The sequence below is a fragment of the Bubalus bubalis genome, chromosome 1, assembly GCF_019923935.1.
Source record: "Bubalus bubalis isolate 160015118507 breed Murrah chromosome 1, NDDB_SH_1, whole genome shotgun sequence".
NCBI classification, from domain to species: Eukaryota; Metazoa; Chordata; class Mammalia; order Artiodactyla; family Bovidae; genus Bubalus; species Bubalus bubalis.
Genome location: NC_059157.1, coordinates 115,341,708 through 115,365,947, shown reverse-complemented (window position 1 = coordinate 115,365,947; position 24,240 = coordinate 115,341,708). Strand labels below are relative to the sequence as shown.

General features: G+C 38.2%; 1 protein-coding gene across 3 annotated transcripts in view; it reads left to right on the top strand.

Annotated features, from left to right (window-relative positions):
• OSBPL11 (oxysterol binding protein like 11) overlaps nt 1-23,533 on the top strand; it is a 92,076-nt gene extending 68,543 nt beyond the window's left edge. For 2 of the 3 annotated variants that reach the window (XM_025285303.3, XM_006078518.4), the window contains 3 exons: nt 7,875-8,057; nt 14,926-15,079; nt 21,837-23,533. In XM_025285303.3, the coding sequence (XP_025141088.1) occupies nt 7,875-8,057; nt 14,926-15,079; nt 21,837-21,902 (403 nt within the window). In that variant the 3' untranslated portion in view covers nt 21,903-23,533. Of the gene's footprint in view, nt 1-654; nt 1,578-7,874; nt 8,058-14,925; nt 15,080-21,836 lie in introns of those variants that run through there. The other variant, XM_025285309.3, reaches the window with a different exon arrangement.
• The last annotated feature ends 707 nt before the right edge of the window (nt 23,534-24,240 follow it).

The window sequence follows — 24,240 nt, the reverse complement described above, 5'->3', positions numbered from 1 at the left end:
CTGTTAAAGACTTCTTCCCATTCATTATGTATATAGGATTACTCCCCAATATGAATTGTCTTCTGTACATTGAGGCCAGAGCTCCAGCTAAAGGGTCTCCTACATTGATTTCAAAAAAGCATTTCCTCCTAGGAGTTCTCTGATGTCAATTAAGGTAGAGCTCTGGCTAAAGTCTACATTTACTGGCCATTTACACAATTACTACATTTGTAAATTGTGTAAATTATCTTGTATTACCTGAGTCAAGTAGTGATGAAAGACTTTCCCACATAAATCTCATTCATACAGGGTTTTTTAATTTTTTTTTTTTTTTGTATGGACTCTTTCGTGTCATTTAAGGAGTGAATGATTATAGAGAGTTGCCTCACAGCATTTGTCTTCATATAATTTTCCTCTTCTTTGTTTTCTCTTGTGCCATTTAACATATGAATGACTAATAAAGGTTTTTCTCCAGGGCGAGTTCTCCCATGTCTATATTGAGTAAATAATGACTGGACTTCTTTTGAAATCATTAATATTTATCATAAGGCTTCTCTGCTCTGTGAACTCTTAACGCTCAGCAGTACCCACTCTTCCTGATGAAGTCCATAATCATGTCCTTTGACTTCCTGTGTCTGCATTTTTTAAAACTCAGCTGTTGTCTGTCTCACTCAGTATTCCCTGCTAGGAGCAGGCAGTAAACAAGCAAAGCAGAGATGTGCTGACGAGCCTGATGCCCACCAATGGCTGAATCTCCAAGGGCAGCTCCAGAGAGCAAATCAGCTGGATTAGGATTCAGGTTGGCGAGTGGGAGGAAAGGTGGTTAATTTTATAGTTCCTTTTTTCTCTGTATGTAATTTTCATAGCCCTTCTACACAAAAATAGTTTCATTTATTTAACTACTTTGTAGCCACAATTTTGTTGATAACAGAATCTATTTTAAAAGTTAGAGGGACTTTAAAAGATAGGGCATGTTCAGCCTTCCTTTTATGATTTAGCATTCCTATCATATTATCTTTAGTGATATTTTTGTTGACAAATTCAATATTTATTCTGAAGGCAGTGGGAGCCAGTGAAACTTTCAAACATTTAATGATATATTTTGTTTATTTTACTTATTTTTATCTTTTCTTTTGTAATCATTTCAAACCCACAGAAGAGTTATAAAAATTCTCATGTCCCCTTTGCCTAGATTTCCAGTTGGTAACATTTTGTTACAACAGCCTTATCAAAATCTCTCTATATTTATACACACATACTTTATTGTCATTGTTGTTTTATTGTTATTATTATTCCTGAAACATTTGAGAGTTAAAAACATCATGACACTTTACCCCAAGTATTTCAGCCAGAATTTCCCAAGAAGAGGAAAATGCTCTTACATAATTACTCTGTCCATGATATTCTCCAGGCAAGAATACTGGACTGGGTAGCCATTCCCTTCTCCAGGGGATCTTCACAACCCAGGGATTGAACCTGGGTGTCCTGCATCGCAGGCAAATTCTTTACTGTCTAACCACCAGGGAAACCAACATAATCATGAATGTTGTCAAATTCAGGAACTATAAAATGATACAATACCATTATCTAATATATGCTGCTGCTGCTAAGTTGCTTCAGTCGTGTCCGACTCTGTGCAACCCCATAGACGGCAGCCCACTAGGCTCCTCCGTCCTTGGGATTCTCCAGGCAAGAACACTGGAGTGGGTTGCCATTTCCTTCTCCAATGCATGCAAGTGAAAAGTGAAAGTGAAGTTGCTTGCTCAGTCGTGTCCAGCTCTTCGTGACCCCATGGACTGCAGCCTACTGCCTGGATGGAAAATCTTCTGTCCATGGGATTTTCCAGGCAAGAGTACTGGAGTGGGGTGCCATCGCCTTCTCCAATCTAATGTATAATCCATATTAAATTTTTGTAAATTGGCCTGATAATTAGGGATGTATTCTCTCCTGACCCAGGATCATGCATTATATTTTCTTGTTACATCCCTTTAGTCTCATTTAATTGGCAATATTTCTTCAGCCTTTCTTTGTCATTTATGACATTGACATTTTTGAAGAATACAGGCCGGTTTTATAAAATGCATCCCTTTAATTTGGGTTTGTCTTTTGTTTTAGGTTCAGGTTATACATTTTTTATAAGAATATAATATGAGCAATGTTGTATCTGGAAGTGATATGCTTCCCATCAATAAAAATCAATTTGGTGGCAGATAAAGATTAGATTAGGGGTGTGTGGGGGGACATTAAAAGTTGGGAGACCAGTAAGGCATTCAGAATGGACAGACTTCAAGGAGAAACTGACTGGTATAGGGGAAGCCAGTATCTAAGATAAGTTTGGATGATGACCTAGTTATCCATGGCTTGTAATAAACCTCTCTAAAATTTAGTGCTTAAACAGCAATTTATTATTATCTTTATAGTTTGTGGATTGGCTATGCTCAGGTGATTCTCACATGGCATCTTTCATGTGGTTGTAGTTGGGCCTTGATTGTGGCTTCGGTTACCTATGGGCTTGAGCCAGCCGAGTATCAAAAGCATCTCAGTCACATGGGAAGCAGGAGAGCTGGCTGTTGACCAGGGCCTCAGCTGGGACTGTAATCCAAGGGGGACTGCATGTGGCCTTTCCACATTACTAGAGCTTCTCTTATCTTGACATCTGGGTTCCTAAGAGGGAAGGAGTATCCAAAACAAAGAATTTCAAAAGCCTTACTGGCTTTTGATACCTGGTGTTCATACTTTGACTTTTTGAAGACTTCTGATAATTTTAGATAGATATCCTTGGTTTGTTAATGACCAGTCATTATATTTGTCATCTTATTTCTTTTATTATTTTACTTAAGTTGGCTTCTTTTCTCCTTTTGTATCTTTTAACCTGTCCACAAGGCCTTTTTGTTACCTGGAAGTATACTTTGGTTGACTCTAGAGTTTCCTCATTTTTTCCACGGAGATTTCGCTTAAAACCAATGATTCACTTAATTTTGCATTTAAAAGATTAATATTAGAAACAGGCTTCTCTATTTTGATATCTTTTCTTTGATTTTACAGAATATTTTAACTTAGGCTCTCTTTGGTGTCTTTATTAGCCATGCCTCCCTCCTCAGACATAGCCTAGTTTTTTACTGCTATCTGCAATCAAGCAGACACATTATCTGCTGTCTGCATTTGGTATAAATATATTATCTTCCACTTGCCTTTCCTTACTCCCTCATTTTCCACAGCTATCTCTGATGGAGCCAAACAGGCCTAGTTAACTGTTCCTCATGCCCTTTTCCATATCCTGATCCCATTTTCCATTTTTAAATATACGTAGCGGTATAATGTCATTAAGATTGTGTCAGCTAACTGCTAAGTGGCACACTGAAGATACAGAAAAGAAAAAAAAAAACAACATCTGCCTTCAAGAAGCTTTTGTTTTTCAGTTGCTAAGTTATGTCTGACTCTTTGTGACCCCATGAACTGTAGCACACCAGGCTTTCCTGTCCTTCTCTATCTCCCAGGGTTTCCTCAAACTTGTGTCCATTGAGTTGGTGATGCCATCTAACCATCTCATCCTCTGTTGACCCTTCTCCTGCCCTGTCTTTCCCAGCATCAGAGTCTTTTCCAACAAATTGGCTCTTCACATCAGGTGGCCAAAGTATTGAAACTTCAGCTTTAGCATCAGTCCTTCCAGTGTATACTCAGGGTTGGTTTCTGTTAGGATTGACTTGTTTGATCTCCTTGCTGTCCAAGGGATTCTAAAGAGTCTTCTCCAGCCTCACAGTTTGAAAGCATCAATTCTTCGGTACTCAGCCTTCTTTATGGTCCAACTCTCAGGTCCATACATGACTACAGAAAAACCATAGCTTTGACTACACCTACACAGTCCATATGTGGACTTTTGTCAGCAAAGTGAGGTCTCTGCTTTGTAATATGCTGTCTAGGTTATCATAGCTTTTCTTCCAAGGAGCAAGTGTCTTTTAATTTCATGGCTGCAGTCATAGTCCACAGTGATTTTGGAGCCCAAGAAAATAAAATCTGTCATTGTTTCTACTTTTCCCCATCTGTTTGCCATGGAGTTTTGGGACCATATGCCACGATCTTAGTTGTTTGAATGTTGAGTTTAAAGCCAGTTTTTTTCACTTCACTCTTTCACCCTCATCAAGAGGCTCTTTTTACTTCTTCTTTGCTTTCTGCCATTAGAGTGGTATCACCTGCATATCTAAGGTTGTTGATATTTCTCCCGGCCATCTTGATTCCAGCTTGTGAGTCATCCAGCCTGGTATTTTGCATGATGTACCCTGCATATAAGTTACATAAGCAAAGTGACAGTGTACAGCCTTGACATATTCCTTTCCCAATTTGGAACCAGTCTGTTGTTCCATGTCCGGTTCTAACTGTTTCTTCTTGACCTGCATGCAAGTTTCTCAGGAGACAAGTAAGGTGGTCTGGTATTTGAATCTCTTTCAGAATTTTCCACAGTTTGTTGTGATCCACGCTGTCAGAGGCTTTAGTGTAGTCAAATGAAGCAGAGGGTTTCTTTTGAATTCCCTTGCTTTTTCTATGATCTAAAGGATGTTGGCAATTTAATCTCTGGTCCCGCTGCCTTTTCTAAATCCAGCTTGTACATCTGGAAGTTCTCTGTTTACATACTGTTGAAGCCTTGAAGAATTTTGAGTGTTACTTTGCTGGTATGTGAAATGAGCGCAATTGCATTGTAGTTTGAACATTTTTTGGCATTGCCGTTCTTTGGGATTGGAATGAAAACTGACCGTTTGCAGTCTTGTTGCCAGCAAATTTGGAAAACTCACAGTGGTACTCAATATATCAAGAAGCTTAGACATTCTAGTATTAGAATTCAGGATCCTATCTTTGGAAAGCATTTGTAAGGCTTTTAGGAAAAACTCATGTATAACAGACAGTTAAAAATAACGTCTGTTATTATAATAAACATGGTGATGGAAAAGGATGAGTATTCTCATGTAGTGGCATTAAGTAACGCAATGAGACAGTGTGTCCTGTAGTTGTTCTGCATAAAATGTAATTATCTTTCATGTGGTGTTTCTTATATACATATCAATAAAACCCAAAGCTGAAGTCTTAACTTTCAGTCTTTAAATAAAAGCTTCCTGTAGGAAGCCAAGTTAACATATCCAGTGATTTTCTAGTATTCTGTGGGCTTCCCAGCTGGCGCTAGTGATAAAGAACCCACCTGCCAGTGTAGGAGTCATAAGAGACAGACTCAATCCCTGGGTTGGGAAGATTCCCTGGAGGAGGGCATGGCAACCCACTCCAGTATTCTTGCCTGGAGAATCCCCTGGACAGAGGAGCCTGGCAGGCTGATGTCCATAGAGCTGCACAGAGTAGGGCACAACTGAAGCGACTTAGCACGTGTGTATACATGGCCTATCTCTAGCATGTGCAGTTCTTGTTCCCTGCCCCATTTCTTGTCATGATGATCTTCCTATGTAACTGCAGTAAGCAGCAGAGATTCCATGTAACCCAGCATGCTTGTTACTTTTCAAATGGAAAGGCTTGTGACAGAGATAATAACTTGAGAGATTGTGGCAATAAAAGAAAGATCAAGTGAGAAATGGATTATTATCCCTAAGTTTGCAGAATATAGTTTTGAGTGTGTCTCATTATAAGATGGAAGAGGTAAGTGTTTAGTGCCATTTCTTTATATCCTGTTTGGTTAGATATACATTTTCAAGGACGGAAACAATGTTGGCAGATAGGATCAGAGAAGAAACATGGATGTCACAAAAATCAGGGAAAACCCCTTAGCAGCATAGTTATTTAAGTTCATATGCTTTGAATTATAACCCAGAGTTCCTACTTCTGCTGTAACCTAGCAGACTTAGTGTTCTTTGTGTCTGCTGCTAAGTCGATTCAGTCGTGTCCGACTCTGTGCAACCCCGTAGACTGCAGCCCACCAGGCTCCCCCGTCCCTGGGATTCTCCAGGCAATAACACTGGAGTGGGTTGCCATTTCCTTCTCCAATGCATGAAAGTGAAAAGTGAAAGTGAAGTCGCTCAGTCATGTCCGACTCTTAGCAACCCCATAGACGGTAGCCCACCAGGCTCCTCCGTCCATGGGATTTTCCAGGCAAGAGTGCTGGAGTAGGGTGCCAGTGCCTTCTCCATCTTTGTGTCTAATTAGCTACAATTATGCCTAGCTATTTATTTTTTTCTAACTTTTGATTTTTGATGTTTGGTCTGCTCTTGGATTCTAAACCCTAGTACATCTTCATCTCTAAGATGTGGTTCATTTGCTTATTGGCTCCTGTGCTGTTGTTGATGTTGTTGACGTTTAGTCACTGAGTCGTGTCTCATCCTTTTGCCCCCCCATGAACCCCATGGAGCCTGCCAGGCTCCTCTTCATGAGATTTACCAGGTGACAATGCTGGAGTGGGTTGCCATTTCCTTCTCCAGGGGATCTTCCTGACCCAGAGATCGACCCAGTGTCTTCTGCACTGCAAGCAGGTACTTTACGACTGAGCCACCAGATAGCCCATTGGCTCCTATACCTCTGCCTTGAGTTTTGAATTTGTAGGCCATTCACTTCTCCTGATTAAAAGCTTTGGATTCCTTAAATTCAACATATCCTTCTGGTTCCCAGGCCCTTGACTTATATCTGACAAATGCTACTTTGGGTTCCTGAGCAGTCACCTGAACATGGGCTTGGGTCCTTTGGATTCCCTTTTGAATCCAGATAAACCATAATCCCTGGTACACTGACCAGATCCTAATATTTGCTCACTATTCTTTGAGTCCTTAATCTTTGTCTAGTCTTACCCTGTTGTTTGTGTCCAACAGTGAACATAGAGTACTTCATTAAAAATAATTAGACCTGTTTTCTATTCCAACCTTCATTTGAGCTGCATCCTATCTGTCTGTTGATAAACCAGCCAGATAACCCTTCATTAAACTTTCAACAGTAGTGCTTTAGTGCTCAGAGTTTTGTGTTGCTGGCAATAATTTTTGTATGCCAGTGCTCTTTTTAAGAGAATTATAAAATTTTTAATATATCTTATTTTTTCTCTCTCTTATTATCTGGTTTCTGTATTTAACTTAAAATTAAGCTTATGTGATTTTATACAGAATTTATGTATACAGAATTTATTCAGAATTTCAAATTTTCTAAACTTTTTTTTTTTTAATTTAAAAATTATTTATTCATTGATTTATTTTTGGATGCACTGGGTCTTCATTGCTTTGTGTGGGTTTTTTCCTAGTTGCAACAAGTTGGGGCTACTCTTCGTTGTAGTGCATCGTCTTCTCATTTCAGTGTCTTCTCTTGTTGCAGAGCACAGGCTCTAGGGCTCATAGGTTTTAGCAGTTGTGGTGCGCAAGGTTAGTCACTCTGTGATATGTGAGATCTTCCTGGGCCAGAGACTGAAGCCATGTCTCCTGCATCAGCAGGCGGATTTTTATCCACTGCACCACCAGAGAAATCTAGGGACTTTAATTTTTTAAATAAATAGGACTAGTTATTTTTTTAAAAATGTTGAATAAGCTATAGTGTTGTAACATTTTTTTTAACCCTGCCCCTAGTGTTTTAACATTTTTGACTGTAATAAAAAAAAAGTTAATATTTTTCATATTCCTACTTAGTTTTAATGTTATAATCGTTGTTTGTAGCAGAAATTAAAATATCATACTTTGTGATCATTTATGGTAAGTCTCTAGTTTAATTCCCAGTATTCTTTCTAAAATTAAGTTAATACTATTTGAAAAAATTATCTTGGAAACTATCATGGATTTACAAAGACCCTGACTTTTGCACTGACAAATTGAAGCAAATTGTGTAACTGTTTTAAGCAGAATTCACAAAGTACATTCTTGGGGTTTTAAAATCCCTAAGAAACAAGCACAGTATTACTTATTAAAGCTTTTTTTTTTCCTGCCTGCTTCTAGGGTTACAGGTGAAGTAAAGCACAACATCACCAACACTGTTGTATGCAGAGTACAGGGGGAATGGAACAGCGTTCTTGAGTTTGCTTACAGCAGTGGAGAGACAAAATACGTGGACTTGACTAAGTTGGCAGTGACGAAGAAAAGAGTAAGACCTTTGGAGAAGCAGGATCCATTTGAATCCAGGTGTGTCATCCTTGCATCCATCAGGAAAGAGTCAGAAAGTCTAGATCTTAATTTAAGCCTTTTCACTAATTTCTAACCCTTGGCAAGTCACTTCACCACTTTAGATAAGCTTCCTCATCTCTAAATTCAAAGTATTGGTCTGATCTCATGGTTGTAAACACTGTACCAGCTATGGCATTATGTGTACATAATCACATTTTAGTAAAAATAAAACATTTGTAAACTGGACAAAAGTACTAACTTTTAGCAGTTAAAGGATCACTATCTTTGTCATACAAACTCTTACAAATTATTAATAAAAAGATAGGTACCCTAATAGGAAAATGGGCAAAGGCATAAAGAGGTAGTTCACAAAAATAGAAGAAAACAATACCCACTAAGAAAATGGAAAGTTGTTCATTATAATTAGAATTCAAAGAAATACAAATTAACAGAAAGACAAAAAATTTTTTTTAAATAGTATCTCTTTTGGGAAAAAGTGAATAGACATTTTCATATTGTTGGTTAAAGAGGTAAACTGATACAACCTTCCTAGAAGGTATTTTGGAAATATATGTCATAGGCCTTTAAAAGTAAATGAAATGGGGGACTTCCCTGGTGGTCCAGTGACTCCATGCTCCAAATGCAGGGGCCTGGGTTCAGTCCCCAGTCAGGGAACTAGATCCCTCATGCCACAACAAAGATCAAAGATCCAATGTACCACGATGAAGACCCATCACACCAACTAAATAAATGAATAAAAATAAATATTAAGAAAAAAGAAAAAGATAATGAAATGGAGCTTCCCTGGTTGCTCAATGGCAAAGAATCCTCGTGCCAATGCAGGAGATAATGGGTTCAGTCCCTGGTCTGGGAAGATCTCACATGTTGCAGAGCAACTAAGCCCATAGGCCACAACTATTGAGTCTGTACTGTAGAGCCCAGGAGCCACAAATACTGAGGCCCATGTGCTCTAGAGCCCATACTCCACAACAAGAGAAGCCATGGCAATGAGAAGCCTGAGCACCGCAACTAGAGAGTAGCGCTCGCTTGCCGCACCTAGAGAAAAGCCCATGCATTAAATAATTTTTCTAAAAAGTAAATGAAGTAGCTCTATATGTGTTAATAAGGTAGTCTCCAGAATGTATTGGCAGTAGTTGCTTCCAGAGAGGAAGACTGGGGTCTAGGCTTTCCAGGTGGTGCAATGGTAAAGAATCTGCCTGCCAATGAAGGAGACGCAGGAGATGTGGATTTGATCCTTGGGTCAGGAAGATTCCCTGGAAGAGGAAATGGCAACCCAATCCAGTATTCTTGCCTGGAAAATTCCATGGACAAAGGAGCCAGGTGGGCTGCAGTCCCTGGGGTCACAAAGAGTCAGACACAACTGAGCCACTTATTCATCTCTCTGATAAGAAACAGACTTACTCTTCACAGAATGCCCTTTTGTACTGTTTAAATTTTATATCACATGTAAGTATTACTGTATCAAATATAAGGAAGCATTAACCATCTTAAGTGAAGTCGCTCAGTCGTGTCCGACTCTTAGCGACCCCATGGACTGCAGCCTACCATGCTCTGCTGTCCATAGGATTTTCCAGGCAAGAGTACTGGAGTGGGGTGCCATTGCCTTCTCCAAAGATCACATAAATGGAACCAAACCATTTATAAGCAGATGTTTAGTACCCATTATGCAAAAACTCAGGTTGGTTCAAAAAATAAAACAGTAGTGATTGAAAAAAAAATTCTTATTTAGGATTATTTAGGATTTATTTAGGAGCATGCATCAAGGTTTGGTTTGTGGACCCCTGGGGCCCTTGATATTTGTACCAGGTGTTTACAAGTTGAGAAAGCTTTCTTAATGCTAAAATATTATTTGCCTTTTTCACTCTGTTGGCACTTGCATTGGTGGTACAAAAGCAGTGGTGGGTAGCACTGCTGGGCCTTAGCACCGTTCAAGGCAGTGGCATCAAACTGTAAAAGTAATCGTGGTATTCCTTGCTGCCCTGCAGTTTTTTTTTCTTTTCTACGTTGCAGTTTTTTCAAAGCCATTTTCTTTTAAAAATGTCCTTGGAAAGCAGTACAGATTATTAGTTTTGTTAGATCTAGAACATTGATTATCTGTCTTTTTAAAAAATATTCTGCATGACACATTTGGAGTATACATAAAGCACTTGTGCGAGATTATAAAGTACACTGATTATCTGAAGGAAGAGAACTTGTGTAACTGATGGAGTTCCAACCAAACTACCCTTTCTTGAAGCACCATTTTTACTTAGATGATTGACAGATTAAGACTATTATAATTTTAATATTGGGAAGACATTTTTCTTGTAAATGAATGTTGTAAACATGGCATTTAAAGGAAAACAATTGGCAAAATTTTTTTTTGCTAATAATAAAATTTAAATGGAAACAGCCTAACCATCCATTGACAGATAAATGGATAAGCAAGTTGTGATGTGTATTTATAATGGAATATTATTCAGTCCTAAGAAGGAAAGGAACCCCACCATTTGTGATAACATAGACGGACCTTGAGGGCATTATATGAAGTGTCAGAGAAAGAACAAATACTCTGTGGTCTCACTTATACAATTGTTAGTATTTTTTTTTGTATTGTATGATAATACTCCCAATATTTTTATAATTGGGAGTATTATTCAACCATAAAAAGAATGAAATCTTGCCATTTGAGACAACATAAGCGGATCTTGAGAACATTATGCCAAGTGAAATGTCAAATATGTAAAGACAAGTACTATATAATATTACTTATATGTGGAATCTTAAAAAAAAAAAGCTCACAGATACAGAAAACAGAGATTGGCATTATTGCCAAAATGCCAGAGGTGGGCACCTGGGCAGTGAGAAATGAATGAAGTAGGTCAAAAGGTACAAATTTCCAGTTTTAAAATAAATGTGATGAGGACATAATGTACAGCATAGTGGCTATAGTTAATAATACTGTACTGGATAATTGAAAGTTGCTAAGAAAGTAGTTCTTAAAAGTCTTCATCACAAGAAGAAAATGTTTTTGGTAATTATGTATGGTGATGGAGGTTGACTAGACTTATTGTGGTGAACATTTCATAGTAATACAAATACTAAATTACTATGTTGTATACCTGAAACTAACACTGTGTTATATATCAACCATATATTTCAACAAAACTTTTTAAAAAAAATTCATAGAAAGGAAGCCAGATTGTCGTTACCAGAAATGTGGGGTAGGGAGTTAAGGAATTGGATGAAAGTAGTCAAAACATACAAACCTCCAGTTATAAGATAAATAAGTACTGGGGATGTAACGTACCTCATGATGATTGTAGTTAACACTGCTGTTTGGTATATTTGAAATTGGTTGAGAGAATAGATCCTAAGAGTTCTCATCTTAGGAAAGAAAAAAAATTTTTTCTGTTTCTCTGATTTTGTTTCTATATGAGAGGATGAATCTTAACTTACTGTGGTAATCATTTCACAATATATGTAAATCACATCATTATGCTGTACTCCTGAAACTTATACAGATCTGTATGTCGATTGTATCTTAGTAAAACTTGAGGGAAAAATGAAGCTTTTAAAGGCAAATATCAAAATTTTAGAAAACTTTTATCTGTCGCAATGAATTGAAAGCTTCCCTTAGTAAAGAGTTTTCTGATGAAATTAGTGATGAAACTAATGAAGGTGATTTTTAAAAATATGACATAATAAAATATGTCAACATCTGGAAGATAATTTTTTTCAGATGATCACTGCATGATATTATAAAATTATGCATGGATAAAAATTCCATTCAAGATACAAATTAAACCAATGGATTTTCATGTATCAGAGTATGAAAAATTCATTGACATTTTTCAGTTTCCACATTGCAGCTAATCTTTTAAGAACTACCACTTTCTGAGTTTTAATATAATAACAAAGAATTGAGTTATTTGAAATAGCTATTAAAATACCCTTCCCGTTACTAACTATATATCTTTGCGAGGCCATATTTTCTTTATATACTTTAACTAAAACAATATATATCACAATAGATTGAATGTAGAAGCAGATATAAGAATCTGGCTGTTATTGAACCAGGTGTTTAAGAGATTCTCTATGCTAAACTTGTATTATAGATTTTTTTGTCTGCATTCCTGGGGGTTATTGGTTTTTTGTTTTCTTTGGGAGAAAATTTTTAACCACAAATTTAATATCTTTAGTACATAGGGCTACTGAGGTTATCTGCTTCTTCTTGAGCAAACTTTGGTAGTTTTTATCTTTCAAAGATTTGGTTCAATTTTTCAAATTTATTGATATGTATTTTATAATATTTGCTTATTTTTTAATGTTTGTAGGCTCTATTGTGATGATGTCACACTCATTCTTTGTATTCATGATTCTTTTCTTGATCAATGTGATTAAAGGTTCATTAATTTTACTCAAAGAACTAGTTTTTGGTTTCATTGATTTCTCTCTATATTTCTGTTTTCTTTTTCATTGATTTCTGCTCTTATTTCCTTTTTTCTCCTTATTTTATGCATCGTTTGCTCTAACTTTTTATAGTTTCTTAAAATAGAAGTTAGGTAAGGGTCAGCAAACTTCTTTTGTTAAAGGCTCAGTTCAGTTCAGTCACTCAGTTGTGTCCACCTCTTTGCGACCCCATGGACTACAGCATACCAGGCTTCCCTGTCCATCACCAACTCCTGGAGCTTGCTCAAATTCAGTTCCATTGAGTCGGTGATACCATCCAACCATCACATCCTCTGTTGTCCCCTTCTCCTCCTACCTTCAGTCTTTCCCAGCATCAGGCTCTTTTCCAATGAGTCAGTTCTTTGTATCGGGTGGCCAAAGTACTGCAGCTTCAACTTCAGCATCAGTCTTTCCAATGAATATTCAGGATTGATTTCTTTTAGGATTGACTGGTTTGATCTCAGAATGAATATCTTAAGCTTGATGGACTAGATAGTCTCTACCACAGCTCAGTTCAGCCATTGTAGCATGAAAATAGCCATAGACAAAAACAGATAGATGTTGCTATATTAAAAGTCTACTTACAAAAATGAGCATTAGACCATAGTATTACTCCTGGTTTGGCTTCCGAGATAGCTCAAATGGCACCCCACTTCAGTACTCTTGCTTTGAAAAACCCATGGACGGAGGAGCCTGTTAGGCTGCAATCCATGGGGTCGCTAAGAGTCGGACACAACTGAGCGACTTCCCTTTCACTTTTCACTTTCATGCATTGGAGAAGGAAATGGCAGCCCACTCCAGTGTTCTTGCCTGGAGAATCCCAGGGACAGGGGAGCCTGGTGGGCTGCCATCTATGGGGTCACACAGAGTCGGACACCACTGAAGTGACTTAGCATAGCATAGCTCAAATGGTAAAGAATCTGCCTGCAATGTGGGAGACCTGGGTTTGATCCCTGGGTTGGGAAGATCCCCCGGAGAAAGGCATGGCAACCCACTCTAGTATTCTTGCCTGGAGAATCCCATGGACAGAGGACCCTGGTGGGCTACAATCCATGGGGTCAGAGAGAGATAGGACTGAAGCGACTTAGCATGGACACACCACTGTGAACATTCTTGTGCAAATATTTTTGTGGACATGTTTTCATATCTCTTGGGTAAAACACCTCAGAGTGGAATTGCTGGTTTGTGTGGGTTTTATGTCTAACTTTTCACATAACTGCCTAACTGTTTTCCAAAATGGCTGCACCATTTTACATTTCTGCTGGGAACATAAGAAGGTTCCAGTTCTCATCCTCATCAACATTTGTTATTGCCTGTCTTACTTAATATACCCATTCGAGCTGGTCTGAAATAGTATCTCATTGTGATTTTAATTTGTATTTCCTTAATGGCTAATGATGTTGAACATGTCTTTATGTGCTAGTTAGCCATTTGTATATCTTCTTTGTTGAAATGTGTACTTATAAATTTTGCCCATTTTTTAAATTGAACTGTTTGTCGTCTTACTGTGTTATAGGAGTTCTTTATAAATTCTGGACACAATTCCTTTGTTGGGTATGTGTTTCGTAAATATTGTCTCCTCATCTATTGCTCGTCTTTTCATTTTCTTAATGGTGTTTTTTTCAGTAATAAGTTTTTATTTTGATGAGGTGAGACTATCAATGTTTTCTTTTATAGATTATGGTTTTGGTGTTGTAGCTAAGAAATCTTTGCCTGACCCAAAGTCTCAAAGATTTTCTCTTATATCTTCTTCTTAGTTTTATTGTGACATGAGAGTCGAAGGTCACATTTTTGCACGTGGATATCCAGTTTTTTTCAGCACCATTTGTTGAACAGACTATACTTTCCCCAAGAATTGTCTTGGCAGTTTTCTTTAGCTTGAAGTCTGTTGAGCTTCCCCTTCCCTCTGCTGTGCCTGCAAATGCTCTCTAACTAGTCAGTTGGAGCACTCGTAGGGTTCCCCTTATTAGTTTGCCTGCTCTCAGGAATCACTGTCCTGTGCTGCCTTTTGTTCAATATCTGAAAACCATTGTTTCAATATATTTTTGTCTAGTTTCCTAGCTGATTAAAAGTGGTAGGGTAAATATGGTGCCCCTTATTTCATCATGTCCAGAAGCAGAAATGGTGTCTTTTGTTTCAGCTTTTTAAATATTTATTTCTCTTTTTGCTTATTTCCTAAATTTCTTTAAAATAAAATCTTGGTTCTATAACTTGGGAAAAAATACATTATTTTTAATTTAAAAAGAAGCAGAAACAGCAGCATCTTGGACATTAACATCAGCAACATAGTATGTATTCTTATAACTCATGTGTGAAATTATAGATATGATTCAGGAAATGTAATTTATGAAAATTACTGTTAATTTTGCGGGTATCCATTCTTTTTTTTTGTTTTTGAAGAATGTTTGTAAAGCATGTGGTTTTCTAATTTCAGGCGATTGTGGAAAAATGTGACAGACTCTCTGAGGGACTCTGAAATCGATAAAGCCACAGAGCATAAACGTACCCTGGAAGAACGCCAGAGAACTGAAGAAAGGCATCGAACTGAAACAGGCACACCTTGGAAAACCAAATATTTTATTAAAGAGGTATATGTCCTATATGCCTTCAGACTAAAACTCATTATCTAGATAATGAGAACTTTAACTTAGGAGGCTTTTTTGACTTATTAACACGTACATATCTTTGTTTCTTAAAATAGTCCAGCTTAACCATGAGCTTTTTTGTGACCTTTTTACAATTTGTCAGAATAGTTTACCAGCAGTTCTGAAATAGATTTAGGGATTTAAATTCGCCACAAAATACTAAGATTAATCTTTAATTTCAATAATGAATGCACAGTTAAAAGTTTGTTGCCATTGTACCACAACAGTGAAATTTTTTCACTTCTAAAGATCACATTTTAAGGGATACATGAAAAACTTAATTAGCCACACAGAGGATAGTGAAGGGGCTAAAATCTTTACAGTGCTTAAGGATAAAAGAATGAAATGGTGAGTGTTTAGACTGAAAACAGAAAATTGGGGCCGTTTATTATAGCTTTCTTCAAATATATATAGGCTTTCACATAGATGTTTTTTGTCAACTTGGATAGCAGACTTGAGCTAGGCCTAGATCTAGGAGCTTAACATAAGAAAGAATTGTTTATCAATAAAAATATCCAGTAATAACAAGTGTACATTTTATAGTAATGTGTTCCCATCACTAAGCTCATATAAGAGACCAGAGCTTATATAGAAGAGTTTAATTCACTGGTTTTGCAGTTAAGACTAAATGATTTCTAAAGTCTTTTCTAAATTTAAAGGTTTTGTTTTATTACTGTTTGGTAGAACTCAGAGTAAGGTGAATAATGGACCAGAGCCAATGCCAAAAAAAGTTTTCTTGTCCATAGCCAAGTCTAAGGAAACTCATTGAATTTCAATTGGTCTGTCAGGAGAAAATCTGGAAAAATAATTTGAATATGAATTTTGCATAGCTATTACTCTTAAAAGCACATCATTCATTATAGTAATTTCATTGCTTTAATTTTTCTCATCTTTGGATATCTGATATAAATATCAGCTGTTTTCATGGATAGGAATTGAAGGGAAAGTCCTTTCCATCTCTTTTTATATGAAAAGATAAAACCATTGTAATTACTCTGCAAGATTGAGGTTTGGTAACCTTGGATTTTTTTCATTTCAAGCTCACTAAGAAAGCAGATATACCAAACACAGGAAAAATTTTCTAAGGGAAGATTTCTATAAATCATTAAAAATGAACTCTATTGGCTAAGAGCAAGACACTGTAATGATAAAAGATGCAGCCAAATTTAAAAGACAGGCCTCTTATATCTTTCAACTAACATGACATGGAAACATGCTAGTTCTCATTCATTCTTTATTTGACAGATTATTATTAAGAGCCTACCACTTAATACCATTATTATATTTTATGATGTTGAATAGACAGATGTAGAAAATGGTAGCAAGATATGGCAATTGTCCAGTAAAATAGTGATTTTCTTTCCACCTAAGTAATCTTAACTAGCTGCTTGATGGAACAGTAGATTGGAGATGCTGACTCACATTTGGGCCCCTTCAGGTGGTAAGATGTAAGATGACTTTGTAAATGGTGTGCCATGGCAGGGTGCTACAAAATAGATACGTAAGATTTTATGACAAATATTGATTGCCTAAGCTCATGGAGAAGAGAAGTGAAAGGCAAAGGAGAAAAGGAAAGATATACCCACTTGAAGGAAGAGTTCCAAAGAATAGCAAGGAGAGATGAGATAAAACCTTCCTTAGTGATCAATGCAAAGAAATAGAGGAAAACAATAGAATGGGAAGGACTAGAGAACTCTTCAAGAAAATTAGAGATACCAAGGGAATATTTCATGCAAAGGTGGGCACAGTAAAGGACAGAAATGGTATGGACCTAACAGAAGTAGAAGATATTAAGAAGAGGTGGCAAGAATACACAGAAGAACTAAACAAAAAAGATCTTCATGACCCAGATGATCACGATGGTGTAATCACTCACCTATAGCCAGACATCCTGGAATGTGAAGTCAAGTGGGCCTTAGGAAGCATCACTATGAACAAAGCTAGTGGAGGTGGTGGAATTCCAGTTGAGCTCTTTCAAATCCTAAGAGATGATCCTGTCAAAGTGCTACACTCAATATGTCAGCAAATTTGGAAAACTCAGCAGTGGCCACAGGACTGGAAAAGGTCAGTTTTCATTCCAGTCCCGAAGAAAGCCAATACCAAACAATGTTCAAACTACCACACAATTGCACTCATCTCACACACTAGCAAAGTAATGCTCAAAATTCTCCAAGCCAGGCCTCAACAGTACATGAACCGTATACTTCCAGATGTTCAAGCTGGTTTTAGAAAAGGCAAAGGAACCAGAGATCAAATTGCCAGCATCCACTGGATCCTCGAAAAAACAAGAGAGTTCCAGAAAAACATCTGCTTTATTGACTATGCCAAAGCCTTTGACTGTGTGGATTACAACAAACTGTGGAAAATTCTTAAAGAGATAGGAATACCGACCACCTGACCTGCCTTCTAGAAATCTGTATTCAGGTTAAGAAGCAACAGTTAGAACCAGACATGGAATGACAGACTGGTTCCAAATAGGCAAAGGAGTACGTCAGGGCTGTATATTGTCACCCTGCTTATTTAATTTATATGCAGAGTACATCATGAGAAATGCTGGACTGGATGAAGCACAAGCTGGAATCCAGATTGCCGGGAGAAATACCAATAACCACAGATATGCAGATGACACCACCCTTATGGCAGAAAGTGAAGAAGAACTAAAGAGCCTCTTGATGAAAGTGAAAGAGGAGAATGAAAAAGTTGGCTTAAAGCTCAACATGCAGAAAACTAAGATCATGGCATCTGGTCCCATCACTTCATGGCAAATAGATGGGGAAACAGTGAAAACTGTGACAGACTTTATTTTTCTGGGCTCCAAAATCACTGCAGATGGTGACTGCAGCCATAAACTTAACAGACGCTTACTCCTTGGAAGGAAAGTTATGACCAACCTAGACAGAACATTAAAAAGCAGAGACATTACTTTGCCAATAAAGGTCTGTCTATTCAAAGCTATGGTTTTTCCAGTAGTTATGTATGGATGTGAGAGTTGGACTATAAAGAAAGCTGAGTGCAGAAGAATTGATGCTTTTGGACTGTGGTGTTGGAGAAGACTCTTGAGAATCCCTTGGACTGCAAGGAGATCCAACCAGTCCATCCTAAAGGAAATCAGTTCTGAATATTCATTGGAAGGACTGATGCTGAAGCTGAAACTCCAATACTTTGGCCACCTGATGCAAAGAACTGTCTCATTTGAAAAGACCCTGATGCTGGGAAAGATTGAAGGTGGGAGGAGAAGGGGACGACACAGAATGAGATGGTTGGATGGCATCACTGACTCAATGGACATGAGTTTGAGTAAACTCTGAAAGTTGGTGACGGACAGGGAGATCCAGCGGGCTGTGGTTCATGGGGTTGCAAAGAGTCAGACACGACTGAGCAACTGAACTGAACTGAAGCTCATGGAACAGTCAAGTCACATCCTGTGTATGACAGGACCATGGCTTATGCTGTGAGAAGCACTGCAGAGTATAAATGAGTTTGATGAGCTAGCTGAAGCTGGTACCCCAAGGTTCATAACAACTTTGGAGTTCTTGCCATCAGGTATGGCTCTTTGCTAAGAAAAATCATATTACTGATAAGTCTGTTTTGTCTTCCTGTGGTCCTAAACAGAATGCTAGATACATAGTAGGTGTTTCATCCATATTGTTATGAGTAACAAGAGCTTTTTCATTTGTTTTGTACTTTCATTATTGCTGTCAGACCAATTACAGACCAGTTTGAAATTGGCTTTAGATGGAGTATGGAATAGACTCTCTTGGTATAGAACAAGGAGAGAGAGTAATCTGAGAAAGTATAGGTGAACTTAAGTGTTTCTAGAATCATTTGGTAATACCCACCCTTTTTTCCTAACCATTTTTCATTGACATTTAGTTTATTAGATCTTCTTTGCCTTTGTTCAGTCGCTTAGTCATGTCCACCTCTTTGTGACCCTATGGATTGCAGTACGCAAGGCTTCCCTATCCTTTACTATCTCTTGGAGTTTGCTCAAATTCATGTCCATTGAATCAGTGATGCCATCCAACCATCTCGTCCTCTGTTGTCCCCTTCTTCCTGCCCTCAGTCTTTCCCAGCATCAGGGTCTTTTCTAATGAGTCAGCTCTTCACAACAGGTGGCCAAAGTATTGGAGCTTCAGCTTCAGCATCAGTCCTTCCAATGGATATTCAGGGTTGATTTGCTTCAGGATTGACTGGTTTGATCTCCTTGCTGTCCAAGGGACTCTCAAGAGTCTTCTCCAGCACAACAGTTCGAAAGCATAAATTCTTTGGTGCTCAGCCTTCTTTTATGGTCCAACTCTCATATCCGTACATGACTACTGGAAAAACCATAGCTTTGACTCTATGGACCTTTGTCGGCAAAGTGATGTCTCTGCTTTTTTTTGCTTTTTTTTCCCAACTCTTTGCAATGCCATGGAGTATAGCCCATTATGCTCCTCTGTCCATGGGATTCTCCAGCCGAGAATACTGGAGTGGGTTGCCATTCCCTTCTGCAGGGATGTCTCTGCTTTTTAATATGCTGTCTAGGTTTGTCATAGCTTTTCTTCCAAGGAGCAAGCATCTTTTTATTTCGTGGCAGCAGTCACTGTCTGCGGTGATTTTCGAGCCCAAGAAAATAAATTAGATCTTCTGTTTCCTCCCTTTTGTGATTATACACATCCATCAGAATCTGTATCCTCTTAAATGGATGTTTAAAATTTCTTAAGATGTGTATCAATGCAAACAGGAAGGCTTTTACAGAATAGTGGGCCATATTGGAGTCAGATGTGCTAAGTTTCCACTCCAGCTCATACCTTGGATAGTTTATTTACCATTTCTCACTTCAGTTTCCTCACCTGTAAAATGTAGGTAGGTGCTAAACTTCCGTGGTGGCTCAGTGGTAAAGAATCCACCTGCCCATGCAGGAGACACAGGTTCTATCTCTCATCTGGAAGATCCCACATGTCACAGAGCAGCTAAGCCCGTGCACCACAACTATTGAGCCTGTGCTCTAGAGCCTGGGAGCCACAACAACAGAGCCCATGGTGGGTGCCACAACTACTGAAGCCCACGCACCCTAGACCCCAAATGCCACAGCAAGAGAAGCCACCACAATGAGAAGCCTGTGCACCACAACTGGAGAAAAGCCCATGCAGCAACAAAGACCTATCGCAGCCAAAAATAAAAATAGATAAATAAAATTATTATTTTTAAGTGTAAGTAGATATACAAAAGTTGTACTGGAAAGAACTCTGTCCCTTCCTGGGTGAATTTGAGCTGTTCATTTCACTTCTCAGAGCCTCCATTTTCTCTTTGAAATGAGATGGTCAGATGGCACAGGTTAACTTGTAAACCTAGCATTCTGTAATGTGATTAAATGGCATCAGAATATTGCAATAGAGGAGAAAGATTGAATTCAACGCTGAATATGGGGCTAAGTAGGAGTTATAGCCAGCACGTACGATGAGGGAGTGGATGGAAAATTACCAAGAGACCTTGGTCACGTGTCAGTGATGATGGATCGAGGGAGGCTGTGATTAGATCAAAGGTAGGAGGAGAGGAGTTTCATTGGATATCAAAGATGAGAGGATTCTTGATAAACTGGTTCATTGGGATTTTTTTTGGCTAAAACAGAGTTCAGCAGGCCTAGAAGGCTTAGGCAAAACTGGAGACAAAGGAGTCTTAACTTGAGAGTCTTGTCACTATGAGCCACATAATTGCTGACCATAAGTTATTTTTGGGACAGGGTATTGTAAATATTTTTTTTTAATTTAATGCAAATATATTGAAGTCGATATAGGGAGGATGGACAGAGGTTCAAATCTGACTTACCTAACTTCATTGCCGGAGAAGGCAATGGCACCCCACTCCAGTACTCTTGCCTGGAAAATCCCATGGACGGAGGAGCCTGGTAGGCTGCAGTCCATGGGGTCACTAAGAGTCGGACACGACTGAGCGACTTCACTTTCACTTTTCACTTTCATGCACTGGAAAAGGAAATGGCAACCCACTCCAGTACTCTTGCCTGGAGAATCCCAGGGACGGGGGAGCCTGGTGGGCTGCCATCTGTGGAGTCGCACAGAGTCGGACACGACTGAAGTGACTTAGCAGCAGCAGCAGCAACCTCATTGCAGAAACACTAAATTTCAGTCTTAGCTACTGTGACCTCAGCTCTGCCAAGCTTTTACCCCAGTATGCTGTTTCACACATTCTTGATGGCACTTTTTTCCTCACTTGGTCTTCTCTTGTCTTTAGTAGACTGACTTTATCTCCTTTTGGTAACCTTCTGTTCACAGGAACCAGGGAAAGCTAAGGGGTAGAGTCAGGAAAGAACTAGAAAACAATACTCAGCTACTAGAATGCCATTTGCCATGTAGAGAACAGCTGGTACCTTGGTGACCGTTTTTCGTGCTCCACCTGCTGCCTGTCACTCCATGGGTGAGGCTGTCTGAAGCATCTTGGCAAAAGTAGCAGAATTCCTACAGATGACTTCCACGTGGAGCACAAACTAGGTCTTCCCAGACCAGAACTTCTCACCTAATCCTAGCTAAACCGCACATACTTTCTGATGTCTTAAGCAAAAGAGATCTTTTCTTTAAAAACTCTTGTGTTTAAATGTGAAAATAGAATTCCATTTCAGTAAAAGCATGGCATCTAGTTTTGGTTACTGATTCTGAAAATACTAGAGGAATGGTTCTTTAATTTGTTTTTCTGCTTGTTTCAGGGAGATGGCTGGGTTTATCACAAACCCCTTTGGAAAATAATTCCAACAACACAACCAGCAGAGTGACATATACTATCTAAGACTCAAGTAAATGAACTTCTCTGTTTACCCTAAACCCTCCCAGTATGGAGTCATTGCACTGAGTGACCTGCTTCCTGATTGCACAGACTGAAGCTAATCACACACGAATGTACCGATAGGGCACCGTAGAGCTGCAGCACGACCAAAGTGTTGAAGAAGCACGGTGGACTTCTCACCAAGCTGTTCATGTGATGTGAGCAATATCATCTTAAAACCTTTCACCTGAATTATTAGATGATTAATCTCTTACCCAGTTTCTGCTCCAGAGTGAATCCCCTGTTTTTGCATGGGGGCAGCAGATAAACACAACAATGAGAACTCAGTGATTTTAATTTCTTTATAGTGAAAATTGAAGTCTCTTTTAGAGTTTGTGCTTTGCTTTCTGTTAGTAGCTGAAGTATTCGCTACTTTTACAACAAACCAAGAGGAGGAAGAAGATGACCCAGAAGTGGCTTCAGCCATTGTGCCTGAAATCAGTGTTAAAGAAAAATCAACCAGGTTGTCATAACAAGGCATTCTGTTCCTTCAAAGAGACTGTGTGCCTGTGTCTGAGGAACTTATCCATTATCCACCTCTGTTGGAACTCTCTTTTAAAAAGTATATTTATAAATTGATTAGAATTATAACCATGGAGAATTTTTTCTTCTGAGCATTTTAATATACTTGAAAACAACATTGACTTGAAAAATTTCAGAACATTTTTCAATACCTAGTTTTATTAAATATTATACTTGAGAGACAATTTTTTAAAATGTGTTCATGTCAATATGATGAGATTTTGGCCTTTCTCAAGAACTGAGGCATTAAAGAATATAGCAAATATTTAAAAATAAAACTGTTACTGTTTTCCTTATCTTTTTTTCATTTGTAGATTAATATCCAGTATTATGTGCTATCCCTCTGGATAAGTATGCTTTATTTTACCTCTGTTCACTCAAAATTTAAAACAACTATTCCTATTTGTCAGTAATTCAGAATTTGAATATGTGACTAAGTGCATGTATGGTATGGTTTTGCTTTCTTTTCAAGGAAACTAAAATGCTGAAGAAAGAGTATGAAATAAAAAAGATACCAGGAAAAAAGGTATCAAGAAGTTGTATTCAGGTACAAATCTTTTTTTTTTTTTTAAGTATTTTATTGAGGTTAAAGAATTACTGACAAAAGAATAGTGCTAATTATGGCTTTCATCATTCATTCAAGTATTTATTGAGCACCTGCTTATGGTACTCAGCACTTGTTTTACTGCAAGCTACCTTAATTTTTCAAGAGTGGTGCCTTACTCTGTTTCTCCTGATGTGGTCTTCCAATCAGTGTGTGTAACATATAGCTATTATTCATCAGCCATTGTAGGTGGCTGTATCTGTTGCATCAACATAAGACATTTAAGCTTTGTGTGCTGATAAATTGTGTTTTATTGAAGGGGGTTAATAGAATGAAAACAGCAAAATAATTTTTTCAACAAATTGTAAGTTGTAAGAAAATAATTCGTTTATGTACAACCATTTTAATGATTCCCTTGTTCATTTTTGCTGTGAAATGCACTGAAAAAAATCTCAAAATGAATTATAGTTCATGTGTTGGAAAGATTAAAAAATAATAAAACTGGACAACAGTGATGCCTTTGTCTATTTTATGAGTGGAGAGAAATAGAAAGTTGAAGTTATTGCTCTATTCATTTGAGAAGGGCATTTATTTAATTTATTTTTTTACATGAAACTTTTAGTATTTTATTCATTTTTCATAGTTCTACAGTATTAGTAAAAATAATGGTCATTATAAATAAGTATAAAATGGAAGTTGATGAAAAACTAACCCAAGTTGATGAAAAAATAACCCAAGTCATCTTTGACTCCCACCCTCCCCCAAAGAAACTAGCTGCTGCTGCTAAGTCACTTCAGTCATGTCCAACTCTGTGTGACCCCATAGACGGGCTGCCCCACCCCTGGGATTCTCCAGGCAAGAACACTGGAGTGGGTCGCCATTTCCTTCTCCAATGCATGAAAGTGAAAAGTGAAAGGGAAGTCGCTCAGTTGTGTCCGACTCTTAGCGACCCCATGGACTGCAGCCCACCAGGCTCCTCCGTCCATGGGAGTTTCCAGGCAAGAGTACCGGAGTGGGGTGCCATTGCCTTCTCCGAAGAAACTAGCTAGTATATGGCAAATATCCTTTTCACATGTTATCTTTAGGCATGTATTCACTTTGTGGTGGTAGATGGTTTAGTCGCTAAGTTGTGTCTGATTCTTGCAACGCCACGGACTGTAGCCTGCCAGGCTCCTCTGTCCATGGTGTTTTCCAGGCAAGCTTACTGGGGTGGGTTGCCATT